This window comes from Amblyraja radiata, chromosome 1 (assembly GCF_010909765.2).
Source record: "Amblyraja radiata isolate CabotCenter1 chromosome 1, sAmbRad1.1.pri, whole genome shotgun sequence".
NCBI lineage: Eukaryota > Metazoa > Chordata > Chondrichthyes > Rajiformes > Rajidae > Amblyraja > Amblyraja radiata.
In genome coordinates, this window is record NC_045956.1 from 50,578,950 (window position 1) to 50,602,520 (window position 23,571).

Here is a 23,571-nt window from a genome sequence, read left to right on the forward strand (position 1 = left end):
ATGTCTATGTTTCTATAATATTTCTTAGGCTAGATTTGATTCAACATTGGCCATTTCAAATCTAAATCCACTGTGAGCAATCTTGTCTGTTCACATATTTCTTTGTGCACCTATGTTATATTTTCTCCATTAACTATCTGTCCAATTTTGATTGAAAGTCACTATTTAATCCCTTTTGAGGCACAGAATTCCAGGTCATGATTTCTGCATGGAAAAAAAATTGGAGAAATGTGAATCTTTGGAATTCCCTAGAGGGCATGAGGTATTCAATCATAGACTAATAGATTTTTGTATTGCAAGGAAATCAAGAGAAATGGGGCCTGGGCAACAAAGTGGACAATGTCAAAGATCTGCTCCTGAATGATGGAGGTAGACTGAGCATCATAGCTTATCGTTGATCCAATTCCTTAAATTCTTCTGCTTGTCCAATTCTTTAGTCTGCTTATTAAGTTATTAAACTAATATATATATAGGGTAGAAATAGAAAATATTGCAGAGATCAAGGAGTATCTGTAGAGAGAGAAATTGAAAAATTTCTGGTGCTTGCCAATTATTTGAACTGGAGCAAGTTTAGAGGTAGAGCAAGTTTTTAATGAAAAGAAGGTGGAAAAGGGACAAAAAAAATACAAGGAAAAGTATGTTATAGGGTGGAAGACATATAATGGCAAAAGATATGGTGCAAGGCAACAAGAGATGTCAGGGCCAGTTTAGAAACAAACGATGGGTTGAGAGCTGTAAAGGGGAACAACAGATTATTCCTTTAATTTCAAAACAAATATTTATATTTAGAAATAAAGGGCATTAATGAAAGTACAAGAGCAACATTATTAAAAATGCAATAAATATAAAAATTCAATTGGGAAGTAAATAGTCTGGAAAAGTGGAGTAAAATCATTTTGAAGCATGAGTATCTAAAATGAATGTTCAGTTCTTATTTAGGTTGCCTTTGTGTATGCTTCTTTCAGGGTCCATGGAAGCTTTGGTGAGCTTGGACACTATTCCTTAAGGGAGACAAAGGCCAACCGGAGTGATGCGAATGGATCAGTGAACTACAAAATCTTTATGGACAAAGAACCCATCAACAACAATCTTCGTATGTACATTATGAAGAGTTGCTGTTTTTTATTTTGTGCTGAGAGAATGGAGCAGCTCTTTTAGATTAGATTAGATTAGATTCGTTTATTGTCATTCAGACCTTTCGGTCTGAACGAAATGTTGTTTCCCTGCAGTCATACATATAATTAAAAAATGACAAAAACACACAATCAACACAAATTTAACATCCACCACAGTGAGTTCACCAAACACCTCCTCACTGTGGTGGAAGGCAAAATCTTAAAGTCTCTGTCTCTTCCCTTTGTTCTCCCTCTGCGCCGAGGCGACGGTTGTTGCTGCCGCCGCCACAGCTCCGAGAGTCGGGTCTCCACTGCCGCCGCCACGGTTCCGGGGCCGAGTCGGGTCTCTGCTGCTGCTGCCGCCGCCGCTACAACTTCGGGGCCGAGTCGGGTCTCCGCTGCTGCTGCCGCCGCCGCCACAGCTTCGGGGCCGCGTCGGGTCTCCGCTGCTGCTGCCGCAGCCGCCACAGCTTCGGGGCCGTGTCGAGTCTCCGCTGCTGCTGCCGCCGCCGCAACTTCAGGGCCGAGTCGGGTCTCCGCTGCTGCTGCCGCCGCAGCCACAGCTTCGGGGCCGAGTCAGGTCTCCACTGCTGCTGCCGCCGCCATGGTTCCTGGGGCCGAGTCGGGTCTCCACTGCTGCTGCCGCCGCTACGGCACCGATGCCGCAAGCTCCGCCATTAGGCCTCGGCGCAGACGGAGACGGGGAATACGACAAAAAAACAAAGTCGCATCCCCGGAAGGAAGACCAAAGCATGTTTCTCCCACCCCACCCACACACATACACAAATTAATAAAACAAAATTAACTGAAACATGACAAGAAACAAAAAGAAAGAAAAAAAAACAGACGGACTGCAGGTGGGCTGCGCTTAAGCCATCTGCGTGTACACTCTGGACTTTAGAAGGATGAGAGGGAATCTCATTGAAACATATAAGATTGTTAAGGGTTTGGACAAGCTAGAAGCAGGAAACATGTTCCCGATGTTGGGGGAGTCCAGAACCAGGGGCCACCGTTTAAGAATAAGGAGTAAGTCATTTAGAACGGAGACGAGGAAACACTTTTTCTCACAGAGTGGTGAGTCTGTGAAATTCTCTGCCTCAGAGGGCGGTGGAGGCGGGTTCTCTGGATGCTTTCAAGAGAGAGCTAGATAGGGCTCTTTAAAATAGCGGAGTCGGGATATGGGGAGAAGGCAGGAACGGGGTACTAATTGGGGATGATCAGCCATGATCAAATTGAATGGCGGTGCTGGCTCGATGGGCCGAATGGCCTACTCCTGCACCTATTGTCTATTCTAAAGCAAGAAGCTTAATGCTTTTCGCAAGTGCAGAAACAAGTACAGAGAGAGAGACAAGTAGCACTTTAATCACTGTCTTAGAGAGTATTTTGTCAAGAGAACTGGAACAAGGTACTTCGATTTCACGAGAGAGAATGAAGCAAGATTTCTTTATGCAGCTATATGCAAAATATATGTGCATGTTAAAGATTCATATACGAAGTACTGATTACAATATCTTGTAGGATATATTTAAGTAAACTATTCCCATTTGCACAAATTCTGTTATTTTACTTATGCTTTAACTTTTCAGACTTTCTGATTATGTGCTATAATGACATATAGACTTTATAAAATAAACTTTTTGTGTTAATTCCACAGCAATTTTATATGCATTCCTTGCCTACCTTGGATTGGTCATTTTTGTATGTTTAGGACAATTCTTGAAGGGGTAAGTGCAATAATTTAAGAATCACTCAATGAATGAACATATAATTTTTAGCATGCATCTATCGAGCTGTCTAGAAAAGTTAGCTGTAGAGTCACAGCTGTCAACAATTAGTCTCATGGCTGCACTTAAAGTATTTTAGCTTGTAAATCTTTTTAGCTTATCGTGTTAAACAAGTTCCTGTTAAGTGATTAACATTGTAAATGCTGGCATGAAGAATACTTGACTGCAATCTGCATCTCCATGTTCTTTTATGTTCTTTCATTTCCAATAGATTCCTCTTCCTTCACCGACACCAGGACAATCACTCCAAATTTAATAACTATCTACATAATGTGTTACTAGCTGCTCCTGTTTCTCTCTGTGATTAACTTCATTTCCAACTTAGCTGCCAGCTGACTACAGTTTTTTCAAATCTATTATGTCAAAATCCTATTATTGTTTTGACCTGTTGGAGCTTCGCTTGATTATCTTTATCCAAACTATAAAAGTAGCATTTTTTTTCAGTCCTTACTAAAAATGTCTTTGATGTTATAATAAATCTCTGCAGTTTTCCCTCCATGACCTTCTGCTCTTGATCAATATCTTTTTTTTATTTTTTTAATTTATTTATTAGTAGACATATTATAAAATGTAGTTACATATTATAGTAAAAAAAAAACTTTTCATATACATCAGTCATACATTATTAAAATTTTCCATTATCAATTACTTCTGCTTCTAGTATTTTTATTTTTTATAGAAAGCGAGAAAAAGAGAGAGTAGAAAGTTACAAATAAAAAAGAAAGCAAAAAGAAAAAAAACACAACAGAAAAACAAGGGAGGTGGAATGGGTTACCTGTAATACATCAATGGAGATAGGTTCGTAGGTTATAAAGTATAGCTTTTCATCTGTTCCTGAGGTCAAGTTTCAGCTGGGTCCTCGTGCTGTGCCAATCTATCCCTTCAGATAGTTAATGAATGGAGCCCAAATTTTATGGAAAAGATCTTGTTTGTCCATTAAGACAAGTCTAATTCTTTCTAAGTATAGGGTCTCCGACATTTCCGTAATCCACATTTTAATTGTGGGGGTTGTAGGGCCTTTCCAAAATTTTAATATTAATTTTTTTTCCGGTTATTATACTGTAATTGAGGAAGTTTCTTTGGTTTGTTGTGAGTGTTAAGCTTTGTTCTGATATTCCAAGTATTATTAATTTTGTGTCTGGGTCCAGTTTTGTATTAATAACTTCTGAAGTTATTTCAAAAATATCTGTCCAGAAATGTTTAAGTTTTATACAGTTTGCAAACGTATGTGTTAAATTAGCCTCTAAATGTAGACATTTATCACAAATAGGAGAGATTTGTGGGAAGATTCTATTTAGTTTTATTTTAGAGAAGTGTAGTCTATGTAAGACCTTGAATTGTATTATTGTATCTAACTGCCACCAAGCCAGTTTCATTTTGTTCAAATCCTGTTTTGATAGCACTAAAATGTAATAGAGGAATGGGTATAGATTGTATCCACCAAGTAATGAATTAAGATCGATTCATACAGTCATAGTCATATAGTGTGGAAACAGGCCCTTCAGCCCAACATGCCTACACCGACCAACATGTCCCATCCACACTAGTCCCACTTACCTGTGTTTGGCCCACATCCCTCTAAACCTATCCTATCCATGTACCTGTCTAATTGCTTCCTAAATGTTGAAATAGTCCCTGCCTCAAGACCTCTGGCAGCACGTTCTATGCACTCACCACTCTTTGTGTGAAAAGGTTGCCCCTCAGATTCCTGTAAAATCTTTCCCCTTTTACCTTAAACATATGCCCTCTGGTTCTCGATTTCCCCTACGCTGGGCAAGAGACTCTGTGCGTCCACCCAATCTATTCGTTGGAGCACCTGATCTACAGTGCCCTCCATAATGTTTGGGATAAAGACCCATCATTTATTTATTTGCCTCTGTACTCCACAATTTGAGATTTGTAATAGAAAAAAACACGTGGTAAAAGTGCCCAATGTCAGATTTTATTAAAGGCCATTTTTATACATTTTGGTTTCACCATGTAGAAATTACAGCTGTGTTTATACATAGCTGCCCCTTTCAGGGCACCATAATGTTTGGGACACATGGCTTAACAGCTGTTTGTAATTAGTCAGGTGTGTTGCCTCCTTAATGCAGGTATGAGAGATGTCTCTAACGGTTTTATTCTTGTTTCTCAATCTCATAATGACTTCTTTGACTTTCATTGGCATAACTTTGGTCTTCATGTTGATAAACAGCAATAAAAGTTTCCAAAGGTGATGGAAAGACTGGAGGAAAGACTAGGTGCTGAGAGCTCTCTTATACCTGCATTAAGGAGGCAATTAAACACACTTGAGCAATTACAAATGCCTGTGAACATTATGGTGCCCTGAAATATGGGGGGGGGGGACTATCTGTAAACACTGCTGTAATTTCTACTTGGTAAAACCAAAATGTATAAAAATGGCCTTTAATAAAATTGGACAATGTGCACTTTAACCACATGTGATTTTTTTTCTATTACAAAGCTCAAATTGTGGAGTCCAGAGGCAAATAAATTAATGACGGGTCTTTGTCCCAAACATTATGGAGGGCACTACATTAGATGAAGGGAAAGTTATGATAAAATGCTTCTGACAAGTAAGGTGTGGAATGCATGACTGGTATTGGACTGAAATGACATCCACACAGACTTCTCAGAATGGTTTACTGGGTGGTTGAAGAGGAATAAAGGGATTTTAGATTAAGCATAATGTACTTGCAAAGGGATGTAAAATGTGAATTATCTGTCAATGCTGCAATTTCTATGACTGGAGGTGGACTCAGATGGAGATGAAAAAAAACCCCTACTGTTGCTTCAGCTCCCTCAATTATTGAATAGTTATTTATAAAAGAGGTTGATATGATGGAATATTTAGGGTTAGAAATTCTGATGCACTACTTTTTGAATACTACTTTTTTATTTTCTTATATTAAACTGAATTTCAAAGTATAGTGCATTGCTCATATGTAACTCTTTGGTGCATACAACAGATGTCTTCCATGTTCTATCAATTCGGGATAAAGAAATGGGAAAAGGCTGAATTTTGCTTTATTCTTCAGGTTGAGTCCTGTTAAAAACCTATTGTCCCGCCTATCAAATCAAGTGGAGATGGAGCGGTTAATCAACTCTGTGAGTAATGAATAACTTTATTTGCTTAAGATTACATAAAGATAGGAAAAGGGCATCACGTGGATATTGCATACACGGTATTAGTTAAGAATGAAAGAGATTGGATATTAGACTGAATTCCTAATCAGTAAATGACATTTAACAATAAAGATGCAGATGCTGGCAATCTGAAACATAACAGGTCAGACAGAATCAGTGAAAAGGGAAACCGAGTTAATATTTTGAGTCCAAGTCCCTTCTAATGCTGAACAAAGGTGAGGTTGAACCAAACTGGTAAGAGTACAAGTATGAGGAAGTTAAACTATAAAGCCTCTGATCTGACCACAATGCCAATATTGTGTGCTGTTCTGGTTAATTGTGGTTAATCAAGTCCTGATAATTCAGATATTTAAGTCCTGGTCACAGTGTTAATCTTAAAGTTGGGTATGGAGAGGAAAATGAGCAAAACTTGGACTGTACATCCTGGTAAGGAGATATATCGCAGACTGATTTAGACTGTTGGCGTAAGGAAGTGTTCTTTTTTCTACATATAGATAGCATCTGTTTATGAAAATAGCATGGTTTCTCTTCCTCTTTGTGTTGATTGCTATAACAATTACATCTTTATTATAAAGCGTGTATGCTTTGTTTCAAAGGAGCTGGGATCACCAATCCGTGTGGCTGACAGCACGGGTCCAAGTAACCTTGTGCCTGGACATAATGCAGGCTCCCGCCGCCTTCGTTCACTTGACACTTTGCGAGGGTAAGTCCATTTTTAGACTATTTCATAGGCCATGCAGTACATAACTTATTTTCCTAAAATACAGTTGATTGAAACCTTTAAAGGAAGTCCTTTACTGTGCTCCATGTTGCTGGAAAGAAAGCTTACTGTCACAGATTTATAGAATCCTGATGTGTAGCACCTGCTCTTGCCTGCTACAATTATGCTGCGATTTTTTTTTAATTAAAAAAAGTGCAATGATGCAATGGGTGGCACAGTGGTGCAGTTGGTAGTGGTGCAGTTGGTAGAGTTGCAGTTGCAGCTGCTGTCTCAGCGCCAAAGACGCTGTGCTGCCTATGTGGAGTTTGCACGTTGTCCCTGTAACCATGTGGGTTTTCTCAAAGTCCCCTGATTTCCTCCCACACCCACGAAGATGTGTGGGTTTGTAAATTAATTAGCCGTGGCAAATTGCAAAAATAGGATAACGTGGAACTAGTGTAAATGGGTGATCAGTAATCGGCATCGACTCGGTGGGCCGAAGAGCCTGGTTCCAACCTTTATCTTTCAATCAATCAACTATATGAATATCTTGTTTTAGTTCCCCTTTCCATTGACCTCTGTGCATCACTTCAAAACTTGCCTCTTTTGAGGCACTAAATGGTGTCTTCCCTCTAGCTTGATGTCTAGCTTATGATGCTATTATACTTCTCAACATAAAATCACAGGAGTAGGCCGTTGAGCCCCACTGGCTGCTTCTGCTATTCAATTAAGTTGGAAATGAACGAAAACCTCTGTGGGCGAAGATTACAGAAAGAGTTGGGGTGGAAGTTTGCAACCTCGGCCCTGTTTCAACGAATGCAATCAACCCGGCGTGCACAATCAAATAAGATCAAATAGAACAAGTTGTCCTACAACTTTAGACTGTGCACGCCATACGCAAGAAGAAGACAGAAAGAGTTTGTGACGGGAGAATGAGCAGGTGGGGGAAGAGAAACTGCTAGCTGGCCCCAGGGCATGAGTCCACTCAGCGCTCTCAGCTCTGCTTGGCTCGGCTCGGCCCAGCTCCTGGCTGTTGCAGTTGGACTTACTGAATAGTGAAAGGCCTGGATAGAGTGGATGTTGAGAGGATGTTTCCACTTGTGGGAGAGTCTCGGACCAGAGGGCACAGCCTATGAATAAAAATACGTACTTTTAGAAAATAGATGAGGTGGAGTTTCTTTAATCAGAGGGTGGTGAATCTGTGGAATTCATTGCTACAGATGTCTGTGGAGGCCGTCAATGGATATTTTTAATGTGGATATTGGCAGATTTTTGATTAGTAAGGGGTTCATGGGTTATGGGGAGAAGGCAGGACAATGGGGTTGAGAGGAAAAGCTAGATCAGCCATGATTGAATGGCGGAGTAAACTTGATGTGCTGAATGGCCTAATTCTGCTCCTATATCTTATGAATTTATGACTGTTGGTGTGGGGGTGGGCTATGAAGAGAGAAGACCCATGTGCATGCTGCATTAAACCCGGCATTAGATGCCTGCAGCCATGCATCAGCCGGCAAATACATTTTCTACCATCCCGCTGCATTCCCAAATGCTCCTTTGCTTCTATATGACGTCCATAAGCCTGACATTCATAACTGAAGAAGACCTATGTGTCTGAATTCCTTGTTTTGATTCCCAGTCCCTATAAATCCATGACTGAATTGTTTTGGAATTAAAATATTAAAGTGTCTAAATTCTACGACTATTGGATTTTGGAAGGGTGAAAGTTCACGTAGATTAATTTGATGCTGTTATGCTACAATTTGGCAAGGGTGTATGTCATGTTGTTACTTGTGGGCGGAGCACCAAGGCAAATTCCTTGTATGTGAATACTTGGCCAATAAACTTACTTACTTAAACTTACTTACTTAAGTTTAGATGTTGTTGAATCCCAGTATGGGATGCATTACCTGAAATCTGCGCATAAATCTGATTTTTCACTTGTTGTTTGGGAACTCAAATATTGCATTCTTGGTGCAAATGGTTGCTTAATATCTTGGCAGTCTGATTTCAAAGCCATGTGAAGATTTGGGATTGAGAGATTAAAGTTATGAGAAAGACTGAATAGATTGAGGCTTTGTTTGGAAGTAAGGATTCTAATGAACTGATCTTTTGGGGATCCTTAAGAATGTGTTCATCATGATACACAGAGACTAGTTCCATGTGAAAGATTAAAAGGCAATACATTCAAGATAATTTACTCCTAGATTTAATGGGAAGTAATTTAGAAATGTAGAACTTCTGCAATAAAGAGGATTTGACATAATTACATGGAAGTATGCTATTGAAAAAGGAATAGGAAATTCAAAGGCTGAGATGAGGCTAGTAGGATGAGAGGAGATTTGTGTTGGGCATAAATGGCGGCATTGTTTAGTTGGCTTCTTGGCTTGTTTTTGTGTTTTATATTCTATATATAGATTTATGTGCCATTAAGCACACACAATTATTATAATCTTGCAGTGACAATAGAACTTGCTGTCATTCATTCCACAATGGAATTTTGTTTTTGCCAGTGTACTTGTTGTATTTGTGGTCTGTAAGCAATGGTGCTGCAGGTCTTGTGATCGTTCACAATAGATGAGTGTGAATGAAAACTGAGTTTGACAAGTTTCATTGTTCAGCATCCTTCAATGTTTGGCAGCTAGAAAGTTGGCACGATGGATATTTTTAAGGCGGAGATTGACAGATTGTTGATTAGTCAGGGGCTATGGGAAGAAGGCCGGAGGATGGGACTGAGGGAAAGATAGATCAGCCATGATTGTATGGCAGAGTAGACGATGGACCGAGTAGCCTAATTCTAACCCTACAAAACATTAACTTATGATATACTTTATGTAATACCCTTTTTATGAATAAAACAATGTTTAACCCTGTTTCAGTCCTGATGGCTTACAACTTGCATCTACGTAAGATACAAGAAGGCATTAGGTTATTTGGGTGGGTTATTTAGTTTAGTTTATTGTCACGTGTACCGAGGTACAGTGATAAACTTTTGTTGTGTGCTATGCAGTCAGCAGAAAGACAATACATGATTACAATCGAGCCATTTGCAGTATTTAGATTCATGATAAGGGAACAACGTATAGTGCAAGGTTAGAGCAAGAGATTTAATGCTGTTATGATACAATTGAGCACTTGGTGTGGCTGGTGAAACAGACTGGCAACAGCATACCATTGACATCTGTGATGTTTTTATCCCTCAACAGATAATTATATGAATGTAGTTGTATTCCTGTGCAACTGACCCCAATAAGCTGTTATAAATAGAAATGCAGAATGATGAAAGCAGTGATTTAATGCTTATAAATCGGCTAACATAATGTGCGTCTTGCTTGTTTGATCGTGTTTTTCACCTGATTCGAGGTAGGGAGGCAGCACTATTGGTAGGATTGTTGGTTAGAATGTAACCAGTTTTCTCTATGCTTTCCCAGGTTTGCTTTGGTGATCATGATCTTTGTTAACTATGGAGGTGGGAGATACTGGTTCTTCAAGCATGAAAGTTGGAATGGTGGGTCAGACTTTTTTGTGTGTATGTGCATGTGACTGTGATCGCTATTCTAGTGCATGTTGCCATCACCGTTTCTTTGTCCAGTTCTTCCATACAGTGAATAAATTGTTTTTGCCGATGTATGTGACGAAGGTTTATTTTGTGGTTGCTTAAAATGTTCATTGATCATGCCAGATTGATCATTATATTGATACACAAAGATTGGTAATCTTCTGGAAATCCCTTCTGAACCAGGCTTGCCTTTTTGCCTCTATTGTCCTTCAGAATTATCGTTAAAACCTACAACTTACCAAGATATCCAAATAACATACCTGGAAAGGGTACAGAGAAGATTTACGAGGATGTTGCCAGGGCTAGAGGGTCTGAGCTATAGGGAGAGGTTGAGTAGGCTGGGACTCTATTCCTTGGAGCGCAAAAGGTGATCTTATAGAGGTGTATAAGATCATGAGAGGAATAGATCCGGTAGATGCCCAGTCTCTTGCCCAGAGTAGGTGAATCGAGGACCAGCGGACATAGGTATAAGGCGAAGGGGAAAATATATATTAGGAATCTGAGGAGTACCTTTTTCACACAAAGGGTGATGGATGTATGGAACAAGCTGCCAGAGGAGGTAGTTGAGGCTGGGACTTTTGCAATGGGGCTAGTGTAGCTGGGACATGTTGGCCGGTGTGGGCAAGTTGGGTCGAAGGTTCTGTTTTCATACGGTATCACTCTATGTCTACGTTTAGTCAGGCTTTTTGTCATCTTTATATTTCCTAGTGTCTTGGTGCCTCACACAATGTCATTAAAGATGGCACCTTGGGATGTCAAACATAGAACAACACAATACAGCGCAGGATGCCAATTTAAACTGCACATCTGCCAGCACGTACATGGACCAGACGTTATAAATACAGCTTGATGATAATGATTGCTACAGTTAGTGGTTGTACCCTTTCACTGGCTTTATGTAAACTCATCAAAGTGCTGCACAGGCAAATGGCTTTCACTTGGTTTATTAATCTATAAATATTATGTGTGCTGTTTTCATCAGTTATGCTAATATATTCTGAATTTTCTTTCAGGATTAACAGTGGCAGATTTAGTTTTTCCGTGGTAAGAATTTTTTTTTGGAGTTATTTTTGCTTTGGACAAGATTGTAGTTTTAGGTTAATAATTATCTCAATGATTAATATTAAACGATTGTGTTAATTCAGTTGCAAGTATGGTTTCTCTAAACTAAAGAGCTAAGGGTTCAAATTCCACTCTGGATGCACAGACGTAACTTTTTAATGAAGTTCTAATCCATGTCCTCATGGAGACTGGTATTAGTTGAAGAACAGGGCTGTTTTAGTGTCCTTTTTAATGGAATTCCTTTTTCTTTTTGTAAAATTTACCAAATTAGCATAAACCTAAAAAGTGAAGTGCATATATGGGAGATTTATTTGATATATTTACATAAAGGTGTTTTAACAGTGAAAATAACACTCGGACTTTATTCTCCAATGTCAACAAACTACTTAAGCCTCCTGAAACCTCGAATCACCTCACCTCCACTACTCAGTGTAATACGTTTTTGGACTTCTTCAGTACCAAAATCACCAGCATTCATCACCAATTGAACTCTTTCTCAGCATCTGCTCACAACAGCCCACCCTGGACTTCCACACTGGACTCCCCACTCTCCACCCTATCTACTTTCCAGCTTCCAACAGTCGAAGAAATAACTAAACTCATCACCAAGTCCAAGAACTCCTCCTGCTTGCTTGATCCCATCCCTACTGTCCTGGTTAAATCCTGTCTGCCCTCTATCTCACCCATCATAACGCCCATAATTAACTCCTCCCTATCAACTGCTACTGTCCCTACCTCTCTCAAAACAGCTTCTGTCACCCTGATTCTAAAAAAAAACAGGTTCTGATCCAAACAATCCAAATAACTACCGCCCCATCTCCAACCTCCCATTCATCACTAAACTTCTGGAAAGGACAGTAGCGACACAACTTCAAGTCCACCTTCAAAACAATAACCTCTATGAACCATTTCAGTCCGGTTTTCGCCACAATCACAGCACTGAAACAGCCTTGGTAAAAATTACAAATGATCTCCTTCTCGCAGCTGACACCGGCCACTTATCCATCCTGATCCTCCTCGACCTCACAGCAGCCTTTGACACCATCTCCCACCCAATTCTTCTGGAACGTCTATCTTCCACCGGCATCAACAACAATGCACTACTTTGGTTCAGGTCCTATCTACATGACAGAAAACAGTTCATCCAGGGAAATAAAGTCACATCCATAACTACCACAGTCACCCTTGGTGTTCCTCAGGGATCGGTGCTGGGGCCACTGCTTTTTATCATCTATATTCAACCTCTTGGCAATATTCTCCGTCATTTTGGAATCAATTTTCACTGCTACGCCGATGATACACAACTTTACCTCTCCACAAAACCAAACACCTCCCTTCCCCCAACTGCCCTCACCACCTGTCTTCAAGCTATCAGCAACTGGATGTCACTCAACCTTCTAAAACTCAATGGAAATAAAACAGAAATCATGCTAATTGGCTCAAAGTCCACACTCTCCAAAACCCACCCGTTCACCATTTCAGTTGATGGCTCACCCATACCCACCTCCTCCCATGTCAAAAGTCTCGGCGTCATTCTGGACAGTACACTTTCCTTTGGCCCCCACATCAGCAATATCACACGCTCTGCATACTTTCATCTCCGCAACATCTCCAGACTCCGCCCTTCCCTCTCCAAAGATAATACAAAAGTCCTCATCCACGCTCTGGTCACATCCCGCATCGATTACTGCAACACCCTCCTCACTTGCACCTCCAATAAACTTCTTCACCGCCTCCAATGCATTCAAAACTCTGCAGCCCGGATCATCACCCGCACCAGATCATCGGACCACATCACACCCATCCTCACTCAGCTCCACTGACTCCCTGTGCACCTCCGGATTAACTACAAGATTTTACTGCTGACCTTCAAAGCCCTACACCACCTTGCTCCCCAATACCTCTCTGACCTGCTGCTACCATACACTCCTTCCTGGTCACTTCGTTCCTCCTCAGCTGCAATTTTAACTGTCCCCACATTTAGACTCAGCACCATGGGTGCCAGAGCCTTCAGCTGCTCTGCCCCACGTCTCTGGAACACTCTCCCACCTCCCATCCGTCACCTGGACACTATCGATCAATTCAAATCACAACTCAAAACACACCTGTTTAGATTAGCATACCCGACATAACTTCCACCATGTTCACCCTGATTTTAATGACTTAAAATGTTTTGTGTATTTTTTTATTTATTTTTTGTTTTTTGTTTCTAATCAACTTGATTTTAATATTGATAAATGCATTGTGATTTTATGTCTTGTAAGGTGTCCTTGGGTGTCCAGAAAGGCGCCAGCAAATAAAATGCATTATTATTATTATTATTAAGGCTAACTCACTGAAACACCTGTTAAGGAAGGTGCCCATTGGATAACCCCAATGATATACTGACATATATACGCCTATTTTTTTAGTTGTCCCATAGTATAACTTTGAAAAGGGATTTTGGATTCTCATGTGGCATATGGATTGGGTTTCTTGGTTAAACGTTTAGCTTGTGTGTTTGTTACCATGTAGATAGCTTATTACTGAATATGAAGTTAATTATTGTCCTATAACATAAATGTGTATAGGTAGTGTAGATACTACTTTGACATTGGGCTTGATGTTATAGCACAAATACTTTGTGTTTAATATGAATACGCTGCATATAATTACCATGAATCCTGATAACTTTGTAGTCTTGTTGTTTTTCAAAGATAAATTAAGCAAAGTGAAAGGAAAACAGAGTAAATATTCAGTAGGCTTGACTGCATCTATGAAATGTGAAATGAGCAACCCCAAAAGGAAAGGAGTGGGAAGTGTATCTATGTGTGTGAAAAGTAATAAATTGTTGATTTTCAATATTGATGTGCCTGCTTTCTATTGTCCCAGGTTTGTGTTTATCATGGGAACTTCCATTGCACTGTCCCTGAACTCAGCATTGCAGGTTCACCGTTCCAAGTGGAAACTTTTGGTTAAAGTTGCTTGGAGAACTGCAGCCCTAATATTACTCGGCATCTTTATCATCAACCCAAATTATTGCAAGGGGCCACGTAAGTACTGATTTAGAGACATGCATGAATGTTTAACAGTGTGATTTTGTTTTTTGAATTAATGAAGGTAATGTCCTTCACTGAAGGACATTAATGAACCAGATGGGTGTTTATGACAATCTGGTAATTTCAGGATTATCATTACTCTGATTTGTATTTTTTTAAACCTGATGTGTTTACGAGGTTGATCTTCAACTTCTAAGCTGTCATCTTGAAATTCAACCTCTAGTTGGTGGTTGCCCAGAACTGTTCGTTAGTCCATTACCGTAGCAACTTGACCATAGTGCCAAGTGTGAAAATGAGCATTGATTATTCAGATTACATGTCAGCGCATACATCCGCTGTGGTGGATGTTTATGTTAACTTTTATGTAATTGTGTGTCTTGTTAGTTTTTTTTAGTATGGCTGTATGGTAATTCAAATTTCACTGTACCATAATTGGTACATGTGACAATAAACTGACCTTGAACCTTGTGGTAGAATTTCAAATTGGCCAGCCAGTAAAGGCTAACTAGATTATTTCTAATAGAAGATACATTTTTGAAAGAACAGTGAATATTTGGACTAAGGGGCCAGGCACAGAACAGATAAGGCTAGGGTCAGATCAGCCATGATCATATTGAATGGCAGAGCAGGCTTGAGTAGTTGAATGGTCTGCTGCATCCTTGAGGTCTATGACTGCAATAGAAACCTATTTTCTTATGTTCTGTCTTTCGTAGAAGCAGAGATTGGGGTAGTTGTTAAGATTCTAGTTGAATGCAAAAGATGAATTATTATTTAAAGCTGTAAATAAAGTGAAGAGACTGGTTAAAGGAGAGCCATTGGAGCACATGGCTAATTTCAATATTGCACCCATTTTAGATACATTCTTAAAATATGTTAAGCTTGCAATATTTTTCAGGTGCAAATGTATCCTAATCAAAGGTTGAGACCATTGTAAGCCTTGGAGCTTTACTAGTAAGTTTTAGAAGGTTTGGAGGAATATCGACCAAACATTGGCAGGTGGGTCTAGTGTAGATGGGGCATCCTGGTCGACATGGATAAGTTGGGCAGAAGGGCGTGTTTTCATGCTGTATGACTCTGACTATATTTAATCAGAAGCCAGAAGCAAACAAAGATTGTGTCCATTCCAGTCTGGGTTTATCCCCAAGAAAAATAAACAAATTGAATAGGAGCTTTCACAGGGCGCATAAACTGTCCAAAATATTTTCTGATGTAAGTAGAATTAAAACATACTTAAAGCCTATTGGAAACAAGATTGTTGAAAGTAAGCATGCAGGTACAGCAGGCAGTGAAGAAAGCGAATGGCATGTTGGCCTTCATAACAAGAGGAGTTGAGTATAGGAGCAAAGAGGTCCTTCTGCAGTTGTACAGGGCCCTAGTCAGACCATATCTGGAGTATTGTGTGCAGCTTTGGTCTCGAAATTTGAGGAAGGACATTCTTGCTATTGAGGGAGTGCAGCGTAGGTTCACGAGGTTAATTCCCGGGATGGCAGGACTGTCATATGTTGATAGAATGGAGCAGCTGGGCTTGTATACTCTGGAATTTAGGATGAGAGGGGATCTTTTTTAAACATATAAGGTTATTAATGGTTTGGACACGCTGGAGGCAGGAAACATTCCCGATGTTGAGGGAGTCCAGAACCAGGGGCCACAGTTTAAGAATAAGGAGTAAGCGATTTAAAACGGAGATTAGGAAGAACTTTTTCACGCAGAGGGTTGTGAATCTATGGAATTCTTTGCCTCAGAAGGCAGTGGAGGCCAATTCTCTGGATGCTTTCAAGAGAGAGTTAGATAGAGCTCTTAAAGATGGCAGAGTCAGGGGATATGGGGAGAAGGCAGGAAGGGGGTACTGATTGTGGATGATCAGCCATGATCACAGTGAATGGCGGTGCTGGCTCAAAGGGCCGAATGGCCTACTCCTGCAGCTATTGTCTTTAGTCTATTATCAATAATATAAATATAGTTGGATATTTATTCTCTTCATAGAAATGCCATGTTTGAAATAAATCCTCATGAAGGTGTTGTCTTTGATGGTTTATCGGATTAAGAATATATGGAACTTGTTCCAGGCAAATTTGCTGCTTAACGGGCAAACTTGATAGGCTGAAGAGCTGTTCTAATTCTGTGCTGCTTTTCCTCCTGCAGTTTCCTGGGACACTCTGCGAATCCCCGGCGTGCTTCAGAGGCTTGGTCTCACATACGGTGTGGTTGCTGTTCTGGAAGTTCTATGTGGAAAAGGCTATCCTGAAAGTCTTGGTTTGGTAAAAAAAAAAGCATTGCATATCTCTTTACCTTGGCTTAGTGGTTAGATGGTTTACATTTATTAAATTGTGGATATCAGTTCGACACCAATGTCAAATCTGTTGAAGAATTGCCAACTTACAGATATTCCAATTGTTGCATGCATACGTTTTAAGCAATCTTGCTTCCAATAGACTAATTTACTTCAAGATATTATATTTTGAACCATGAAATTGGCAACTGCTCCTATGTCTTTGTTGAGGGCATTAGGTGAGATTGTTGAAGGAGGGGGTTACTTTTTTCTTTTTTTTTTAATGCTGCTGCACTTGTTCCTGTTTTGTTAGTTTGGTTAAGTAAACAGGTGCCTGATGAGCAGGAATTAGCCTTCAATCCCAGCATCTCCATTGCTGCCAGCCAGTTTACTGAAGTATATTGTGGTGACAGAATGGATTCTAATGTGTTGGTCTGGCTCTTTAAGGCATTATGAAGTATCAATACAAATTCAATGCCAGTTTTGTTTGGGTAACTGTTCTGCAGTTGCTCAGCAGTAGCAAGTGCTTGGAGACGATAATTTAGTGATAGGCTAGAGAACACAGCTTGAAAGCGACTTCAAGTCCTCCCATGATGATTTCAGTTTATAAAACAGTCCACAAATGGAGAGTTTGTCTCAAGCAAAAAAAGTGACCATGAAGTTTCGATATGTTTGTTTTCTTTAAAAGAACAACTGTTTCACTGCTTTTCCATAATGGTGCAGCAGCCCCTTTAGACATACATTTAGAAATGAGATGAGGAGGAATTACTTTAGTCAGGGGGTGGTGAATCTGAGAAATTCACTGCCACAGATGGCTGTAGAGGCCGTCATTGAGTATTTTTAAAGCGGAGATTGGCAGGTTTTTGATTAGTAAGGTTGTGGGGAGAAGGTAGGAGAATGGAGTTGAGAGGGAAAGATAGATCAGCTATGATTGAATGGTGGAGTAAACTCAATGCAACGAATGGCCTAATTCTGCTCCTATTATTAATGTACTTATGAAGCCCTGGGCTCTGCAGTGTCTTTGCGTACTCATGTCTTGAATGTTATTTGGAACTGGAATTTTTTGTCGTGTGGGGTTGCTAATGACTGGGCCATTAAGGATTTAGCTCTTGATTCTTCGTCTTCGAAGCCACAAACCATTCTTGCAATAACCGTGCTAATTTAATGCATTTAAAAATCTTTACAGGACAACTGGTGGTCTCCAGCCAGGGACATTTTACTATACTGGCCCCAGTGGATTGTTATCCTGCTACTGGAGTGCGTTTGGCTGTGTTTGACTTTTCTATTGCCTGTACCAGGTTGCCCACGGTACGTACTTGCTTTCTGCAATGGAATAACGGATTTCTACTTCACTGGGTGAGATTTCACCAACTAACAAGATGAAAAGCAGGATGATGTTATCCATTGGTCTCTATGATGGGAGTAGGACTGTTTTCACTTTGTCTCTAAGATGGGTCTAGGATTATATTCCACTGGTCTCTAAAATGGACCTAGGACTATCAGATAGTCTATAAGATGGATCTAGGACTGTACTCCACTGGTCTATAAGATGGATCTAGGACTTGTATTCCACTGGTCTATAAGATGCAGCTGGGACTATATTCCGCTGTTTATAAGATGGATCAAGGACTGTTCCACAATCATTAAGATGGATCTAGGACTATATTCCACTGGTCTACAAAATGGGCCCAGAGCATGGAACCAATCGTATAGTGATATGCTACAGGGCTAATCAACCATAGGCCTGAATGTGAGTTCAAACCCACCCATGTTGATGGTGAAATCATTGTACCATCAATATTATTTCTCTGGCGCACTGATAAATCTTCAGTGTTGCCATATTTGTAAGCAATTAGGGGCTTGGGTGGATGAAGAGGAGTGTGAATCATGCACACGTTGATGAATTTAGCAGAATGGTCATCACTGCTTTATGCTTAAGAACACGCTATTATTTATGAAACAATCCACTGCTATAATAAAGGAATTTAACTTATTTTTCATAATTATCCTGTTACTGGACTATTTAACAGTAAGAGAGCCTGGCAACCTTGTGTTTTTGTTTCTGCCCTCGTGGAACTATTTATTGTTGTATCTTTTGTTCATGTTAAAAATTGCCATTCTGGACGCCCCCAAGACTAGGCCGTGATCTTTTGGCTTCCCTCGTCCACACTGCCCCACCCCATAACTAACACCCTCCCTGTATATGTGGTGAGAGGAACTGCAGACAAACACAAAATGCTGGAGTAAGCAGCCCTCCCCACATATACCCTATTCTTTGGATGTAAACCATGCATGTGCAATCTGGGCGTTGACCACTGCCGTGCTCTCTGGGCGTAGAATGCAACCTATTCTTATATTGTTAATTGATGGGTTGTGGCTGGAATTTGTTGGCAATCTGGTTTTCTTGAGAAGGTGGTGGGAGTCCTTTCTTTTGAATTATTATGGTCCATGTGATGAAGCTGTTCATACATCATTACATAAATGTATGACCACCTTCACCACATGGACCATAATAATGTGAGGAATTCACATCACATGTTGACCCTATGATTGTTCAGTATTAATTTTTGAAAAGGTAATTCGTCAAAATACATTCATGATCTGCACCATACCTGCAGGCCTATTTGAATCTGTGCACAATCCTGTAAAACTCCAATCATGTTATTTAATGTCCACCAATTGCTTTGTCTGGCACCAAGCCATTTATTATATGCAATAGTGAATTGGTTGCTGAATTCTCTCATGTTCTTCAATAGTTCGGGGACAGAGTAATCATGAATGAGATAGCCTGATGTTTTTAAAAGCTTACTGTTGTTGGTTCCACTATTTTATTCAGGAGTTCATTCCAATATTGATATTTATGTTTACAAAAACTAACTATGCCAGAATTAGCTAATTTTGTTATAATTCTAATGCATATGTGTGCATGGTGGCACAACAGTAAGAGTTGCTGCCTTACAGCACCATAGGCGTGGGTTTAATCCTAACTACAGGTGCTGTCTGTACGGAGTTTGTACGTTCTCCCCGTGACTGCGTGGGTTTTCTCTGGGTGCACTGGTTTCGTCCCACATTCCAAAGATGTACAGATTTGTAGTTAACTGTCTTCCCTAGTGTGTAGGATAGTGCTAGTGATGGGGGATTACTGGTTGGCGTGACTCGGTGGGCCGAAGGGCCTGTTTCCATGCTGTATCTCTAAACTAATGTATCCAAGGAAATGTTGCTCAATATTTCTCAATCACTGAATTTTGTAACATTTTACCTGTCTAATCATTTCATAATTGTAAACGGTTTGTTAAATCACATTGTAGTGCTTAATAAATAAAGACCTAGCTTGCAATAATATAAACAGAAAATGCTGGAAATGGTGCAAACTATTGCAATAAAAGATCCAGAGCACAAATTCACCTCATGGCACCCTTTGTAAGCTTTCCATCTTTTGATACTCTTCATCCAATGCAATTTTCTGCTGTGCCTTTTCTGTTAATGTCGTTTGCATTTTGAGTTGCCCTGTTTGGAATTTAATTTGAAATCTCAATTATTTTCACTATTTAGGAACATAAGGGAATTCCATCTCCACCCCGATTTTAATATTTTCATGATTACATGTGTGGCCCGTAATATCTGAATTAAATCTCAAACCCATTTCCCCCCCCCCCCCCCCCCCACCCAAATGTATTCTGCTTTGGCTAATTCCTATCTTTCCTGATCATAGCCACACTTGCCTCAAATAAAGGAGCCATTGAGGACCTATGATGATTTTCTTGTGATCCCATACGCATCTCATCTTGCTTTAGGCTGAATAAAATGTTTCAAATTCTTTTTGTTATAATATTCTTCTTGTTGCACAGTGACTTTGTTTAACCTCCTCCTTAGTAAGGAAACAATGTAAATACTTGCTTCCTATTTTGGATCAATGATTCAAAATTAACGCTCCAGTGTCCCGAGCTGTCACCTGGCATTTTTCTCTCTTTTTACTATCCAATATACCTGACAAATGTGAGTAAATATAATTTCTCACATTTTTCCAAAATTGGCCCCATTTTCTCATTGTCATTTTTTGCATGTTTTTAATATTGTAGCACGAATGAAAGTTGTTTAATTTTAATGTGGCTGTAATTATTTATTAACAGTAACTTAGACGTACCACTTAATCTGTACCTTTTCCAACCACTAACAGTAAAGCATTCTTGTTTCCAATGCCCTTGGTAATATTTTTCCACAACTTGCATGCTTCTTGGTATTTCCAACATATATTTTATTGAATCTGGTGTTGATGATTTTCGCAGATACAATCAAACTTGATTCTGGTCTTGTTCATCCCAAGATGCCCACCCACATTTAGCTCAATTCGCTTTTTCTCAAACTGAGCCTGGAGATGATTTGTCCCTTCTAATGATTGTGTTGCTTCCCACAGCCAGTATTTTGCTATGGACCATTGTGGACCATTAACATGTATAGTCTACCTCATTTTCTTCTTCAATATAAATCGCAACAAAAAAGTTAATGTATAGGAAGGAACTGCAGATGCTGGCTTTCACTGTGATCATGGCTGATCATCCACAATCAGTACCCCGTTCCTGCCTTCTCCCCATATCCCTTGACTCCGCTATCTTTAAGAGCTCTATGCAACTCTCTTGAAAGCATCCAGAGAAATGGCATCCACTGCCTTCTGAGGCAGAGAATTCCACTGATTCACAACTCTTTGGGTGAAAAGATTTTTCCTCATCGTTCTAGATATCCTACCCCTTATTCTTAAACTGTGGTCCCTGGTTCTGGACTCCCCAACATCGGGATCATGTTTCCTGCATCTAGCATGTCCAATCCCTTAATAATATATGTTTGCCTCTCATCCTTCTAAATCCCAGTGTATACAAGCCCAGTCGCTCCATTCTTTCAACATATGACAGTCCCGCCATCCCGGGAATTAACCTCGTGAACCTACACTGCACTCCCTGAATAGCAAGAATGTCCTTCCACAAATTTGGAGATCAAAACTGCACACAATACTGCAGGTGTGATCTCTGTACAACTGCAGAAGGACCTGTTTGCTCCTATACTCAACTATTCTTGTTATGAAGGCCAACATGCCATTCACTTTCGTCACTGCCTGCTGTACCTGCAACCTTACTTTCAGTGACTGATGAACAAGGACATCCAGATCTCGTTGTACTTCCCCTTTTCCCAACTTGACACCATTCAGATAATAATCTGTCTTCCTGTTCGTGCCACCAAAGTGGATGACCTCACATTTATCCACATTAAACTGCATCTGCCATGCATCTGCCCATTCACCCAACCTGTCCAAGTGACCCTGCATCCTCATAGCATCCTCCTCACAGTTCACACTGCCACCCAGCTTTGTGTGATCTGCAAATTTGGTAATGTTACTTTTAATCCCTTCATCTAAATCATTAATGTATATTGTAAATAGTTGCGGTCCCAGCACCGAGCCTTGCGTTACCTCGCTAGTCGCTGCAGCCTTATGGTACCCCACTGGTCACTGCGACTCGAGTCTGAAGAAGGGTCTTGACCTGAAATGTCACCCATTCCTTCTCTTTCCAGAGATGCTGCCTGTTCTGAGTTACTCCAGCTTTTTGTGTCTACAACAAAAATGTAGGCAGTTACCAACAAGCTTCTGTTTTCCTGTTGTGTATATACATCAAAAAGCTGATTACAATGTTTGTGCTCTGGAGCATGACACCCAATACTTTCTCTACAGTGCTGTGGTGCTGATCCTCTAAGTCGAGTACTTTTTTTGTTTTATGCTCTTATTTTTCGTCACTTTGCCAAATATTGCATTCACATATTACCTTAACTCATAGGGTTTGTTTGGATATTTTATTCCAAGCTTAAAGCTTTTTAATTTTCTGAGCTGAATCAACAAGTCCTCATCCTTGTATATCGTCTTGCAACCTTGGTGGCCATTCTGCCCATTAAGACTATGCTGGCTCTTGGCATGCAAAACAGTCCCATTCACCCACTTCCTTTTTCTGTCACCTATTCTAATTGCATGCCCTTCAACTCCTATGAGTCTCCTGCCACCCATGTGCATTAGATTAGATTAGATTCAATTTATTGTCATTGCACAAATACGAGTACAGGTGCAACAAAATGCAGTTTAGCATCTAATCACAGTGCAAAGTATTAAAAATACTGGTTAAAACAATATGTACAATGTGATGAATTGAACTAGTACATAGGCAAATAAATATATACAGATAAAAGGGTATAAAAATAGCTAGCATCGGGCCTGTGAGTTCAGCAGGGTAATGGTATTTAGGAAGAAGCTGTTCCTCAGCCTGCTGGTGCGAAAGCTGAGGTGTAATTTACAGTACACGAGCGCCCAGCAAGCGCATCTTTGGAATGGGGCAGAAGCCAGAGCACACAGGAAGCCCTTGTGGTCATGAGGTGAAAATGCAGGAGGTCAGGATCAAGCTCGGGTAATTGGAGCTGTGCAGCAGCATTATCTCCCCTGTTAAATCTATATCTAAACAAGGGAATTTGTTGCTTGTCAGAGGTTACCTCGGTCCTGGAGGGATTGGAGACTTTGGACAATTTGCAAACTGCACTGGAGGAGCAGCAGGTTACATTGATCGTATGGTCTTTGGAGAGAAGCATATTTATCAACATCCTTCCTGCACAGTAAGAACCTGCTGAATTTTACATTTCTTTTGTATCTTAAGAAACCTAAAAGCATTGTTTCGCTTTTGGGATTAATCAGAAAGCTGTCTTTGCCTTCCGTAATGGCACAGTATAAACTCTCATATTTGGTTCTAAAAGGCAAGGTTAATTAATGTGTTCAGAATGGTATGTGAGAGGGTGCTGATGTCCCCAAATCTCACAAAAATGATACTGTTCCATCCAAAACAAGGTGCTAAGTCAAGTAAATAATCCATA

General features: G+C 40.1%; 1 protein-coding gene across 1 annotated transcript in view; it reads left to right on the forward strand.

Moving 5' to 3' along the window:
• Positions 1-23,571, forward strand: part of hgsnat (heparan-alpha-glucosaminide N-acetyltransferase) — a 44,767-nt gene that overhangs the window by 12,474 nt on the left and 8,722 nt on the right. Inside the window, exons 4-13 of the mRNA XM_033021770.1 lie at positions 966-1,093; positions 2,770-2,839; positions 5,941-6,010; positions 6,646-6,752; positions 10,178-10,254; positions 11,319-11,349; positions 14,239-14,399; positions 16,548-16,663; positions 17,861-17,982; positions 23,190-23,316. Of these exons, the coding sequence (XP_032877661.1) occupies positions 966-1,093; positions 2,770-2,839; positions 5,941-6,010; positions 6,646-6,752; positions 10,178-10,254; positions 11,319-11,349; positions 14,239-14,399; positions 16,548-16,663; positions 17,861-17,982; positions 23,190-23,316 (1,009 nt within the window). The remainder of the gene's footprint in view (positions 1-965; positions 1,094-2,769; positions 2,840-5,940; positions 6,011-6,645; positions 6,753-10,177; positions 10,255-11,318; positions 11,350-14,238; positions 14,400-16,547; positions 16,664-17,860; positions 17,983-23,189; positions 23,317-23,571) is intronic.